Here is a 12,468-nt window from a genome sequence, read left to right as displayed (position 1 = left end):
TGGATATATAGTAATTACTCAGATTTTTGAAGCACATAGAAAATAAACACTTTCATTATTTTTCCACATTTTACAATTGATACTATTCGTATAGATTTGCAGCTCACCTGCCTTACCAGAGAAGAAAAAACTGTTGTGGTCAACAGCCAAAGCTGTCATGAAATACAGGGAAGTGGTCCTTTGGTGTGGCCTCGTTTCCCCTGAGGTCAAAGGGAGTTTGTACTATGGATTTTAATGAAGCATCCTAGACTGTTTTCTTACCAAAGCTCTTTAAAAAATTCAAAGCAGTGTCTTGCAGAGCAATTTAATATTAAAAGTAGGCTTGGCAAGACCCACAGAGTCTCCAGACCATTAAGGTGATCAGACACAACAGCAGCAAGTGGAATAGAAAAGAGGCAGTGACCAGAACTTGCCAGGGTTTTGGTGACTCGGGTCTGAAGAACCATTGACTTGAATCAGCAATTAGACATCTGCAATGTCCACCTCCCCACCCCCTGTGCCCCACGCTCTAGAATCCAAAGTAATAGTCTCTTTTCTCTGTTTTTGGCCAGAAAAAGAAAAAACAAAGATGGAGAAACAAAGAGAGGATGAACTCATTCAGAAGATCCATAGACTGGTACAAAAAAGAGATTTTCTTGTAGATGATGCAGAGGTGGAGAGATTACGGTAAGAACTAAAAGCAACTGAACTTATTTGTGAGATTTCACAAGTCTAACACTACACTGGAGTGAGTGACAAAATTTACATTGAAATTAATGTGAGAGAATTGGTCCTTTAAAACAACTTACCAAGTTAAAAGCCTCTTCCTGGTTCCATAGGAAAAACATTAAAACTAGATTACTGCACTTCTGTGGCTCTTTATCCCATTAATGATTCAGTCATCTCATGACTACAGCAGGGTTTGGTCTCTTACTTTCCTACCAAAAAGTGTCTGGGTATTTACCATTAAAAAGAGGATGATATTTGCTGCTACCAGAGGATCCTTTTGGCATAAGACGCAGACATGAAGTGGAATTCTACAAGGGCTATATTTGTAGACATCTAAAATCTGCCTTTTAAAAAAAAATTAATGTGGTTGGGTTTTATTATTACTATTCTCACCCTGCCATAGCAAAAAAACCTCCAGAGAATGCAATCACTAAACACTGGTCTACCTAACCTAAAGCGTAACCAAGTTCAGAATGGTTTGATCTCAGCATCTTAGCCCAAAGTTGCTGAAAAACCTGTGGTCTTCCTGAAAAGTTCATTTCCAGCTGTTGCACTGAGATCCCAACACTCTACAGTCAGTTTTGCTATTACTTCCACTTTCAACAGTAAAGATACAAGGCTCATCAATTCATTTATCCTAAACAACAATATCTCTTCCAACATATTTAAATTCTAAGCAAGCAAAGGACAGGAAAGAAGAAAGCTTGCCAGAGTCCTGCAGCTGATCAAAGAGAGCTGGCCAAAGTCAGCAGCTGACAGAAGCCTGAGCTAGTGATGTAATAATCCAGAGCTCTCAACTGCTAGTTCCATGTGCAAATTGCAAAAACCTCAGCAGCAGCCAGACAATACAGAAGCCTAATTATAGGCTACTGAAAATGTACTGCTATGCACTATGCAGATGTGAATACATTAGTGTCAATTCACATTTGCAGTAAAACCTGAGGCTTTTCTTTAAAACTCTTGATAATAAAATCTGCTTTTCCTCTAAACTGAAACGCCTCAATCAGTGTATTCATTGTTAATATTTAAGTAACAAAACAGCAAAGAAACTAAGATAGAAATATCATTAATAGATATAATCAAGGTGAGCAACACATTTTGGTTTCGGTCTAATGCTGTCGTCTTCAGGCAAAGAGAAATATACTTGGTTTTGGTAAAGACTAACAGCAGAAGACCATGAGCTCCAGTCTTTTGTCTAAGCAGGCCTTTAAAAATAAGCAGTACAATCACAGCAATACATATTCTCTGCTTTACTTTGTAGAGGAAGTATTGTGACGCACTTGAGGCCAACTTAAAATAGGTGATACATTAGGATTTAAATCCACTGACTAGGGCATATAATGAATCCAACACTATCTGAAACAAGTGAAGAACCTTGGGGAGAATTCTGTCTCGGTATTCTACAAGTCTGTTACTGTTTTCATTAAGGCCAGTATTTTGCTCTTTAATAAGCAGCAAAATTAAGTGGTTTTGAAAAGAAAAAGTGAATTTTTTACTAGTGATTTGATCCTAGCTACTCTTTTACTATCCCATTTACAGAGAAAACATTGTTATTTCTGTAACAGATTTTTCTTTTTTTCCACCAGAGAGAAAGAAGAAGACAAAGAGATGGCTGAGTTCCTTCGCACCAAGTTAAAACCTTTAGACAAGGCAACACAATCTCCAACCAGTGAGTTCCTAAACATTAAGAAAAACAAGAACAATAGGAAAAAACTCCAAAGGCAACTAGATAAAAGAGCATTTTCAGAGGCCGTGCTGGACCAGCCTCTGCCAAAAGCTAGGTTAATCTAGCTAGATCACCCTGAAACAAGACAGGGCGTCAGCAGTTGCTGCCCACTTAGAATTCAGATGCCCAGTTACCCCTTACAACTGAATCCACGTCACCTATGGCCACTTTAATTTTTTTTGTATGTTTTAAATATGCAAAGTACATTTGAATACGCATTGCCACAACCTGCTTTTGTAAGCAAATAGATTTATTTTTGCCAATCATTTTCCCATCTGAAAAACCCCTCTTAAGATATATGCTAGGATACCTGAAGCACAGTTTGCCTGTTTTGCTACAGCCAAGATGGAAACTAGAGAAATGAGTGCAAACTTCCACAGCTGCCCCCAAATTTCTTAGGTCTTACCAGCATAAATAGACTTTTCAGTCACCTCAGCCCAAATCACTTATGAACAAATTTCTCAGAAACTAAGCAGATTACATGATCATTTGGAAGCTTTTAGCTGCAACTTTCAAACAAAACAGTCACAGCATAAGCTTTAAAAGTTAACAGGTTGATTTTGACCTGTCTCAAACTGAGCTCTTAGGCAGGGAGATAATCAAGGGAGAGTGATGCCCTTCTTAGAAAATTAATTTGGTTCATCAGCTGAAGAGGTTTGTATCCAAACACACTGACATTTTTGCATGGATCAAGTTCTCACTGAAGAGTTTCCAGAGGGGTGTGGGAGGCTATGAAGTTCAAGTACAAGGTTAATAGAGACATTTTAAGATGCACCACTAATTGGTTATATACTTTTAGTCACAGGGAGCATGACTCATCTCCCATGTTAGTTTACTTTTTGGCATTGCTTTTAAATGCAATGTTAGAAATAAAAAGATTCTTTTCACCCTGAAAAATTAAAACCTACCTTTATCTTGTTCTGCTAATTATGGCATCCAAGTTGATGAGAGAATGAACTCTAGCAATATTTTTGTTCAACTCCTTAGTTGTTAGAGTTTAAACACAGTAAGATGACTTTCTATGGAAGGCCCTGTTATCTGACCCTATGGCTGTGAAGAGGGACACCTGGATTGAACAAGACACCCTCCCATTGAGATGTCTGTATTCTTCAGCCCCTCTTAACTCCCTCCCCTGAAGAGATAAGATTTCCTGAGCAGTTTGAATCCACATACCAGCTTGGTTACTACCAAAATGTTAGATGTATTGTTCAAACAAGAGTTAAAAAATTCAGGTGGGTGAATGCATGCAGGAAAGGCTTGCATTATTTAAGTCTGAACTAGGAAGAAATAGTTTGACCAGCTCTTGGTTTTAATGGTGTCCTGTTTTGAACATTGCAGGCAGCCCAGCAGAAAAGAAGGCAGAACCTCCTCCAAGCAAGCCCACCATTGCCAAAGCAGGATTGGCTATTATTAAAGATTGTTGTGGGGCCACACAATGCAACATCATGTAGCTTTGGGCTCTCTACCATGTCTGTCTTTTCAAATGTTTTCATTAAATGAAACTGTAGGGTGAGGGAAACTAACAGCGTCCTGCTAATGGAATCAAGGGCAACTGGTACAACAGTAGTATATGGGATGCACAACAGCAGGTTCTTCACTGTTGCATGGATCACTCAACACGCATGCCTAAAAACAAAAGAAATCTATATAGTGGCTGTCCAGTGACCAGAAAAGATCTGTATTAGAGTCAACAAAAACACCACAGTGAGAGGAGTGAATGAAAAGAGGGTATATCTCATCACGTAAGGTGTAAAACAGCAATTTTAATAGGCCACCACTTTGTAAGTATTTGTTGTACACTTTTCCCCCTTGACAAACAGCCCTCAAAAATTGCTGAAATATCCCATTTTGGCTACTTTTCAAAACAAAAGCCACAAGTAGCAATGCTCTATATAGCATAGCTGATAGATGAAGCAACTTTGGGATAACTGATGTTGCATACAAAATACTTATCAAACTAGTGTGATGTTCAACTACTTTGCTGTGGAGTTTCACTTCCAATTCTTCCTAAAGAATGAGGATCAGTGACAAGGATACTGCAAGTAGAGATAGATTATTTTTTTTTATATATCCCATATGATTTCTGAATTACTCAAGTCAAACGAATATTGCTCGCACCAGGGAAAATAAGTCTCTGGTAAAGCTTTAGCAAGCACAACTACAGTAATCTACAAATAGATGATGTAGTCCAAAGCTGTGTCATTTTTCCTTTAGATCTCCACCTCACATGGACTCAGAGAAATATGCACCCAGAGAGTTTTGTCCACTATTAGAAGTTACATGCACTATGAGATTACATATCACTAGTAGGTTACTGGGAGAAGAGTGGAAGACAAAATTTAACTACTACTTAAACAATGTTTAGAACAACTATTAATTGCATATTTCATGACCATAAGAAATATAAACTATCATGCATAGGAAGACACTAGCCACCCAAGAAAAATTGACCACAGGACAAATACAGAAGTATGTATTTGTGGTAGGAAGATCACATTCTACACAAAATGGGTTTAAAATTAAGGGAAATACAGAGAGACTTATCTGTGTTTCACCATTAGATGTGTTTCTGGTCTCTATGCAGATTAAGCCTTGTGGAATCTAATATCTTTATATTAGCTGTCAGTAGCTGGTTTGTCTGTGTGATGGTATTCCATATAAATATACTGTGATGGGTGTAAATAGTAACATAAATGTACATGGATCTAATGTGAAAATCTCAGGCTTAGACTTAACAAACAGATAGCAAAAAGTTCCTAAAATAAAGTTTTTTGAGAGGAACTTTCATTTTGTGAAGCCAGATAAGTGAAGTGCGCACTTATATACAAAGGAACCACTGTTATAGGAAAGGAGAAAAAAAATTAACAGCAGTTACCGACAAAGGATAAATAGTAATATTTTTTAGAGAAAGTATTTTATTGAGGTTCAAGGAGATAGACACCATCTAAAGTAACTCAGACTATTCTTGTACAAATAAAACCTAATCCCTAGCATTGTACTAATTCAATGAAAAACATTGCATTCCCAGAACAATTTGTTTCAGTATTGCAGACTCACTTGAGACAAAGAACCTATGTCACTATGTTCCTTAACGTTTAAAGGAGGAAAGGTTTCCAAGGAGGAAAAAAGTACAAAAAGTTTTCCACTAAGACTTGAAGCACTTTAATTACTTTGACCAAAGACAGAGGAAAAAGGACAAAACATATCAAAGGCTAAGTAGTCATATGTAGTTATTGCATCCTTGTTGATACATACATCACATTAAGCTCTGTAGCTGTTAATATCTACTGTGTCTGGTATGGGTTGGACTCCGTATAGCACCTGTGTACATTAACAGATTTATGGGGAAAACTGCTTTTTAAATGGAGAACACACACTGGAGGGAAAGAAATACCCACTGGGTTCTGTAAAATTCAACAGCCTCTTGAATTTGCTGGTACCCAATTAAGACATCAGGAATTATCAGTATTTTAAGACAAGAGGCAGATGTTCAGTACCATTAAAAGGCAAATGGAAGTTATGAAAAAACCTGTAGTGAAGCACCAAACGTGAAGCCTTAGGAGGATCAACTGTTACAACCAAATACCACGAATGCTGGTAAGTAAAGGGTCCTGAAGGACTTCACACACAGTTTTTGTAAGGCAAGAAGTGACTTACGCACATTAGTGTTTAAACCAGGCTGTACCGATGATTGGGGTCATCCCCGCCTGCTGCACAGGATCTCTAGTCCCTTTGGGAAGAAAACTGAAATCGGTAGAATGTGGGTTTGCATGAAAAAATTTCATTAACAGGAAACAGAGCTAGACATTTCTGGGATGCAACACCAATGACTAGGCTACAGAGCCCCCTCCTTTAATTAAAATGAGGAGAAAGACACAGCAAGTATGAATATGTGACACTGATATACAGTTAGCACTGGTAGCCAGTGCCCCAAAGGGACTTGAGCTACAGCAGTGTTAATGAGAGTGAGCTTCATTTTCAGAAGTTCTAGCTTGGCTCAGCTGAAAGGTTTTCTTTATGTGAGTTTGTTTTGGTTTTAATTAGCAAATGCTTCAGTTCTGCTTTTATTTGCGTGGGTCTGAACCGCTTGCCTGCAGTGCGCCAGTGGCTCCTTTAGAAGGGGGTCAGTGGTGCTGCTTAGCAATAAAGTCCTGGACTTTTTAGACTGGAAGGTCAGATTCTCAACTGTGTTCAACGCTGGCTTACAGTGTTGTCCATCCAGAGCCCTCATTGCTTACTTCAAACATAATGGTTGTAATTAAACAAATTCAACTTAGGAAAAAATTAAGTATATAAAAATCTTGGTCCTTGTTTTTAAAAATCAGACTAAGCCACAGAGTATTCTCCAGTACGATGAGGGGCTTTAACTTCCATGATCCTATGAACATAGCACATTATGCAATCCCCATATGTAAAATATTCAATAATCAAAAAATTTCATATGTAAAATCCTTCAAGTAACTGGCATCATTTCAGAGTTGATTTTCAGGTATCTGTTACTGTCAAAGAGGGATGTCAGTTGACTGAAGCACCCAAAATATCTTCTGGAAATCCTGGCTGTTTATCACATCAGAAAGAAGGCAAGGCATCAGAAAATTTAAGGTAGATTTGACAAACTGTTTTCCTCTATGAACTGGTAAACACGGCAATATTCAGGAAAGGATCTTGGTCTACTGAGAAAAACAAAAGTGCTGAACTGCTATTTGTACTAATCACCAATTCTACCAGCAAATGGTTCTCTGTACCTTCCCCTAGGCCCACTGAATCTCTTCAGCAAAGTTTCCAAATAAACTAAGCTGCTGTGTTATACTAAGCATATGTTTCTTCCTGTTACTAAAGGAAATAAGTGATTGTGAAGTACAGTGGGATGTGCTTATTGTGCTGCTATACTTTTCAAAAAGAGCAGGATTATTATTCTGCGAGAAGGAAATGATTTCATAAGTTAGTGATGCTACTGAAATGAAAATAAAGGATTTTCTCTCACTGAAAAACAGTTTCTCCAATGACACTCCACAAACACCAAAAAAGCCAATCTCATTATGCTCCAAGATGACTTTGAAGCCTCACTGCAGCCCAGAGCACTGCACAGATTAGAAGGCATTCCCAGCCCTACATTGAGATAAAGGTCCCAACATATTTGAGTATCAAAACCATTGCCAAGCCAGAAGGGCTTAACAGCAATTAAAAAAAACCCCAAACAAAACAACAAACCAGTGAGCACTGTCAGGTCTGCTCACCAGAGCGATTTTACAAATGTTACCTGGAGTGTAGGGCTCTGGAGATCTCAGGGACCAGAGACTACTTAACCAGGTACAGGGAATGAGATGGAACCAAGTGCACCTAGTGGGGGGATCTCATGTTGCTGCTGTGCTGTTATTGCCCCAACATTCCTCCTGAATGAACACAGTCCTACTCTGCCCCAGCATAGATGCTACCATTTGTTATCAAGGTGCATCTTGTTCCACATGATCCCATCAATCCTGTAAATAGCCAGCCGAGCAGGCTGCTTTGGAACAGGATCATACCATAAAAACATTACTTTAAGGTCCAAAGCTTACTCTTTCTTCCGTGTGGATACAACACTTCACATAGGACCTTGAGAAGACCTTAGTATCTAAACCTGGATCCAGACAGTCTAGGCAACAACTTACAGTCTCTGAGGTGACTAAGGAAGTGTCTAACAGCAGCATTTCCCTTACTTTTAAGCTTGTATCCTTCACAGCGTTATTAGTTTCTTAACTAGAGGCAATTTTCTGCAGTGATGCTACATGTGAGGTTGAACTAATTGTAATAAGATACCAAGAGATAATTAAACTGATACCTAAAAAGTAAACCTCATCAGCTACAGAATACACAGATTATAATAGGCTGGATGTTGTCAAGGATTAGACTTTCAAACCTACTTTGACATGCTTTAGATAGACTCAACAGGAAATACAGCTAAACAGAGAACTTCCAATTTAGGATTTTCAAGTTAGAAGAATACAGAGCTCATGCACCACAGAAAGCTATAAATGATAGCAGCAGTGCATTTAACTATTTCTGTCTTCATTTAAAAACATCAGAAATTCCATTGACTGGAGGTATATGCTTGGTTTTCCTAACAAATCAACAAGAGCTCCACTGAATGGGCCTTTCAAGCCAACTACATGTGGTTGGATTTGAAATGCAGAAAAAGGTTTTTCCTTTATGACAGTACTAGTATTGAAGCTTTTGTAAACACACCTATGTCCCATTACTATTTGCTTGTGCACCTTCCCCCTCTGATGACCTAGCTGTGCTTCACTGGGAAGTCAGAGCTGCTCTAATAGAATGCCATAAATGCAGAAGCCCCTTAGCTACTCAACAACATGGAAGACTGTCACTGTAGTCTTATCCTCTGTAACTGCCACAAAATAAACCTAACCAACGAAGTCTTACCGCCCTCAATCAACTTATGTGAGCAAATGCAGGTCTATAGAGAAATTATACCCGGGGCACAGGATTATCCAGTGAACTGCAACTACCACAGGCACTGCTGAACACTCTCCTCCTGAAGCATGAGGCAGCTGTGTCTTTATTAGCAAAATCAAAGAGACAAACCACAAGAAAGCAGCAGGACAATCTTTACCTCGATTTACAACTGCTTATTTTAAAACTGAATATCAACTGAATGAAAGATTCAACTCGCTCCTGAGAGTCATGAATGCAACTATAGATTTTAAATTATAATCATCCACTTGTTTCTCAGGCAAGTTCATGCTCTTAGATAGTGACTGATGTCCAAGTGCACACAAGTACATCTTCCCTGCAGGCAAACAAATGACAGATTATTTTGTGCAAACACTTTCCCTTTTAGAATCCAGGGTAGCATCTTGAGGCATCCTGAGTAAGACCACCGTGTCTGATTAATGAGCAGCTCATTGTGCTACAAGAGCCTCTGTACCAAGACCATACCCAGCTACAACCAGATTCTACACAAGTTAAAAGTGTAATGTATCAAGAGGTTTTAGGAGGAGATTTACCTTGAAGACATCTTTACACATCTGAAGAAAGGTAAGAAATAGACATACGTGTCCTTAGAGAGCAATGGCAGAGACCAGAGTCAAACTGAGGGTGGGTGTAGTCTGGAAGTCCACCACAACAGCTCCCTCAGCATCGCTGGGAAGTGCCTCAATGCAGAGACAGCAATGGAACTCTTCCTGCATCCTGGTATCTTTTAAAACCCATCAAAATACACACTGTGCCCAAGACACCAGGAACCCGGTAGGACAGTTGCCGTCAGGATTTCAGAACTGGAACATCTGTGAGAATGCTACCCACGCCCACAGTGCCCATCGCAGTGCATGGTTTCAGCGCCCATCACACCTCAGTGACTGCGCCTCGTCTCATGCTGCTCCCAGCCTATTTGGTAAAGCTGCACATAACAGACCTGCAGGGTCTATGTCACAGCTAATGAAATAATTGCTGACTTGTTGAACACTCCATTTTATGGCTTGGACTTCTACCAAAAATTGCTTCAGGTAAATTGCATAGTAGTTTAAGAAAGCTCAAAACCAGCAGAGATGACTGCAGCTAATTCAAGTTCCTTGGAGCCAACTGCCTCATCCCGTTTAGAGTTGTTTGTTGTGGGTTTTTTTTTTTTCTTACCAGCAGACTTGATCACACAAAACAGGTTTTCTGGTAGAATGCCATTTTTATTACTTTTGAATCCAATAACTGGAAGGCTGACTTGAGGCTTGTGCCCACAGCATGACATATAGTAGTGCATTGACAGCCATGTACCGCTAAAATGCCTGAGGCTTTATCATGTCCTGTACCCACCGCCACTGAATAAGGCTGTAGGCGAGTCAGCCCAGCATTACTCTATGTGCCATATACTAAGTGGAATAGCTTCTGGCAGCAATATAGGTTCCATATCTCAAGGTGAAATGAACAAATGTCCGCTCAAGATAAGTGTGCGGCAGCTGATGTTTCTCACCATCTTTCTTCCTGAATTACTGCAAACTTATTTCTGGCTGTATCAGAGCTCAAACACTGCTTTGCGTTTGAGCTGACAAAGGCTCTACAGCCTCCTTAGACAAGCATACAAAGTTGAATTACAATCACTCCAAACCCGTGTTTGGCACAGACATGTTTTAAAGAAAATATTTTACTTTAGGACTGTTAAGCTCAACAGATTACAGAAACAGTTTCAAAAGGGATCACCTGTATCTTCAAAAGCAATAGCAACACTCCAGTTTCCACCATTTTATCTTGGGACTAAGAACAGTCCCCTACAACACAAAATACAGAGCTAAGCACCAGAGTATAATCCAGGTGCTTTTATGCCTTGTCTGTACCTACACAGGCCATCTGTAAAAGCAGGAAGATCATCTTGGTGCAGGAATACCTTGTTCAACTTTTCAGGTGGCAAACTGTCTTAGTGAGGGCAAGGAGCTTCCGTATCGTGCTACTGTACTGTTAGTCTTCCTGCAGACATTACCTGTGCTTCGGACAGAGTCCAAGATTATCTTGAAAGTCTGTCAGGGTATGGACTTTCAAGATACAGACCCCATGCTTTTAGAGGTGGCATTTTCAGTAAGTTTTCCTATTCCTCCCTTAATCCATTTACAATTATTTCATCCTAGCTCTCTCTCCTTTGAGAACACCTTGGAAGTTTCCACACACTTGTCATATTCCACCCTCAGATTCCCCTCCCGCACCTTTAAAAAATGCAACAAAAAATGTGAAAGCAGTCTCTGGTTACGGGGCTATCACATGAACTGTTTGTCTCCCTCCCTCCACAAAACTTGATTCTTTTTCTCCAAATTCCCTCCATACACTAAATATTTATCCTACTCTTCAGGTAAAATTAAAGTACCTACCTGAGGCTGATAAGGTGCTTAGGTCTCACTGCATAATATCCATACGTTTCTCTTTATCCCAACTCTGTTGGCAACAACCTTCAGTCATCATTTAAGACTCCTGTCCTAATAGCTTCAGCTTAAATTTTAGATGTCTCCAAATGCACCAATCTGCACCTCTAACAACTCTCCCTTTAATTGCAGTCAGCATCGTTAGGCTTCTTCTGTCAAGCTTGTCACTACTTATAGCCGAACTGTTTAAATGCTTAGGGGAAAGCAAATGCAACACTGTCAGTGGCTGTTAGCCAAAAGAGGAAAAACCAAACAAGATCTCTTTCTTAGACAGGTATTCTAGATACAAGGCAGCTAAGGATTAGATGATAGGACTAGCAGAACATCTAAAAAAGGCCTTAAAACTGATCTATCCTAGAGAAGCATTTTTTACTCTACATAAAATGCTCAGAAATAATACCTTAAAGTGGTATCTCACATTTCTTGTAAAACAGCATTCTCTGTTTATATCAATCTGCTTTCTGCAGCACATATATAGCACTACAAGCCATTTAGTAGTCACTTGAATGAAGATTTTTCCCTAGTTTTCTCCATCTATGTAATATTAAACACAGAAACAGTCCATACAAGGAGGAATACTATGTTAAAAGTAATGCATGCTGTAAGAGTAAAGACATTGTATCTCATCCTCTGAACACAATACCAGCTAAATTGTGGGAATACACCTGAAAGGTCTCTAGGTATCTCAATTGTTCCATAGCATACATACACTGTAAGACACAAGAGAGATTAAATATTCAAATTGCAAAAATGTTAGCTGCAAAGACACTTAACATATTTCAAGTGTCATAGGCAAGAAATTAAGTGACAAGATTAAAAGGAAGGGTTATTTCCACAGACTGATAAGCAGGCTTCGCTGCTAACACTTGGTTTTCACTTGCTCACACTTCTGTAAACACCTAAGCAAAGCAAAGCCAGGCCATGTTTTTTTCCTCCAAGCAATTGGTTTTTCCCTCTCCATACTAAAGTCCCAAAACTGTCTAGAATATGGAAAGCCAAAACCAAAATCCTCAGCCTATTCTATGGAACGATTACTTACTATTTCCCACCCCAAAGCTTTGCTTTGTCCAAAGGAAGAGGCTTTTGTCAGCTCCTCTATTCAGAAGCTTCAAAGGTTAAGAAACAGCCTTATTTTCT

At 39.2% G+C, this 12,468-nt stretch overlaps 1 protein-coding gene across 1 annotated transcript in view; it reads left to right on the top strand.

The window, feature by feature from the left end:
- Positions 1-7,589, top strand: part of BMERB1 (bMERB domain containing 1) — a 57,977-nt gene extending 50,388 nt beyond the window's left edge. The window contains exons 4-6 of the mRNA XM_054212800.1: positions 552-666; positions 2,295-2,377; positions 3,773-7,589. Coding sequence (XP_054068775.1) covers positions 552-666; positions 2,295-2,377; positions 3,773-3,885 — 311 coding nt within the window. The 3' untranslated portion in view covers positions 3,886-7,589. The remainder of the gene's footprint in view (positions 1-551; positions 667-2,294; positions 2,378-3,772) is intronic.
- The last annotated feature ends 4,879 nt before the right edge of the window (positions 7,590-12,468 follow it).

The sequence above is a fragment of the Rissa tridactyla genome, chromosome 8, assembly GCF_028500815.1.
Source record: "Rissa tridactyla isolate bRisTri1 chromosome 8, bRisTri1.patW.cur.20221130, whole genome shotgun sequence".
NCBI lineage: Eukaryota > Metazoa > Chordata > Aves > Charadriiformes > Laridae > Rissa > Rissa tridactyla.
The sequence above is the reverse complement of the archived record's forward strand: the minus strand, read 5'-3'. Positions and strand labels throughout refer to the sequence as shown.